Below are 2,205 nucleotides of genomic sequence, written 5' to 3' on the forward strand. Positions count from 1 at the left end.
CGTTGCCATATGCTCACCATCTGCCGAATGTATGGCCGAACGTTGCCATATGCTCACCATACGAGTCTCGCTTCTTTGTTTGTTTGGATACCCATCTGCTGAATGTATGGCCGAATGTTGCCATGTACTCACCATACGAGTCTCTTTGGGCCGCTACACACACACAAACAACACCCTCAATACGTCAGCCAATGAGAGACGAGCGCACGGATTTCGGGTTTCTTCAAGATTGGCTAAAACTGTCGATCTTGGAACTATGGAGGCCGTCGAATGTCGGTTATTACGTAAGTATAAATAGCAAACAAGCTGCAGCCTTTTCCTTTTTTTTGGTTTCGATCAGAGTGTTCGTTTCGATCTCCACAAGGTACGTACTACGTCGTCGTTACTGCGTTTCTTCAAATCCCTTCGTCTTCCTCTTCTGCGTTTACGTATATGGTTAGTTCCAGCGATGGCGTGCCAGAGCTCAAGCATGATACTTTGTTTTGCGAGATGTGTCTGCATTTTGCGCTTATCACGTATGCGTTTTCCTCTCCTTTCGCCATACGCTGAGGGCCATTTTCTTCAGAAGTTTCAAGCATGGCGTTGTGTCCCCTCTTGGGTTGGAAGAGTATACGAGTTTTTCGTAGGAAGCTGCGTGCATGGCGTTGTCTGTACATCCGTCGTAGTGCAAATGCTCTTCTCATGTTTCATTCATTTGTCTCACTCTGTCTTTTTGAATTTCTGCAGACTGCTTCACTTCTTCGTTTCTTGAATCCCTTCTTAAATGGCTCGTACCAAGCAAACTGCCCGCAAGTCTACAGGCGGCAAGGCTCCAAGAAAGCAGCTCGCAACGAAGGTATGTATAATCGATTCTTCTCTTCTGTGACGCTAAATGACTTCTTTCCATTACATATAATCTTTTCTTTTGATTAGGCTGCACGCAAGTCTGCTCCCACCACTGGTGGTGTGAAGAAGCCCCACAGATTCAGGCCGGGAACTGTTGCTCTCAGGTACCAGAAACGTTTGGGTTGCTTGTGAGCATTTCCAATCTTTATTATCTAATACGATTTTCTTGTACTCATGTTAGAGAAATACGCAAGTATCAGAAAAGTACTGAACTTCTGATCCGCAAGCTACCCTTTCAAAGGCTGGTGCGTGAAATTGCACAGGACTATAAGGTAATTAAGTGCGTTTTTGAGGATTAATGCTCTCTCCTTTATGTCACGCTTTAATTGGTTATGAAAGCAAAGCCAGAAGTCAGGCAAATATAGATCAATTTTCTACTAATTTTTCATGCTAAAATGACAAAAAAGTGCTAGAGGAGTCACTATTTTGAGTGGCGAATGCTACTACTATGCTATGACAAGTGAAGTTCCTGTGCAAATGTTAGGACTGTGCTTTGACAAGTGAAGTTCCTGATTGATTGATGCTGCTTGTTTTTTTCTTGACAGACTGATCTAAGGTTTCAAAGTCATGCTGTGTTGGCCCTTCAAGAGGCAGCTGAAGCATACCTTGTTGGCTTGTTTGAAGACACCAACTTGTGTGCCATTCATGCCAAGAGAGTGACAATCATGCCCAAAGACGTCCAGCTTGCAAGGCGCATCCGTGGAGAGCGAGCATAGGATATGTGGAAGTTTTGAGAAGACAGTCTCTCATGTTCTAACAATGATAACGAATTAGCTACACAAGTAGGAACTACCAAGATGTCTTGCTCAAAGTTAAAACTAAGCAAGTATATTTTTGGTTTGCTATGTTTTTGGTTGTGAATCACCTCAGTCAGTATATGGCTAATATAATCCGTTTTTGTAAATGTACTCCACAATTTAATGTAATATAATCTAGAAGCTAGGTTTTTGAAACATTTTTGTATATTGTGCATCTAAATTGGTGTGGTGACTGAAAAGTTTTGTTCATTGTGAGGAACATGATAATAGGTCTTGTTGAATTGGTTGATGGAAGTTGTTACTATACTTGCATGCAGGCCATCTTGATTTTCCTGTCATAATTTTTGTGTGGAGAATCTTTTGACGCTTTTTATAAATTGCAATAGTGTATCAGATATGTGCAGGTACCCTCTCTCTCTCTATCAACGTATTTGGTAAAGGATAAATGGAATGAGTATAGAGCTGAGTAAGACTTTTCTCCTTGACATAAACCTAGCACTGAGTAAGACTTTTCTCCTTAACATAAACCTATGAGTATTATAAATGGGCATAAAAATTGTTC

The 2,205-nt window shown here is 41.4% G+C and overlaps 1 protein-coding gene across 1 annotated transcript; it reads left to right on the forward strand.

Annotated features, from left to right (window-relative positions):
• Positions 1 to 285: 285 nt before the first annotated feature.
• Positions 286 to 1,840, forward strand: LOC147431708 (histone H3.3-like). The gene is made up of 5 exons (XM_086494628.1): positions 286 to 364; positions 727 to 835; positions 913 to 989; positions 1,067 to 1,157; positions 1,431 to 1,840. The coding sequence occupies exons 2-5, from the start codon at positions 764 to 766 to the stop codon at positions 1,599 to 1,601; spliced, it is 411 nt and encodes a 136-aa protein (XP_086350754.1). The 5' UTR covers positions 286 to 364; positions 727 to 763; the 3' UTR covers positions 1,602 to 1,840.
• Positions 1,841 to 2,205: the final 365 nt, after the last annotated feature.

Source organism: Adiantum capillus-veneris, chromosome 21 (genome assembly GCF_014529385.1).
Source record: "Adiantum capillus-veneris isolate H3 chromosome 21, ASM1452938v2, whole genome shotgun sequence".
Classification (NCBI taxonomy): Eukaryota; Viridiplantae; Streptophyta; class Polypodiopsida; order Polypodiales; family Pteridaceae; genus Adiantum; species Adiantum capillus-veneris.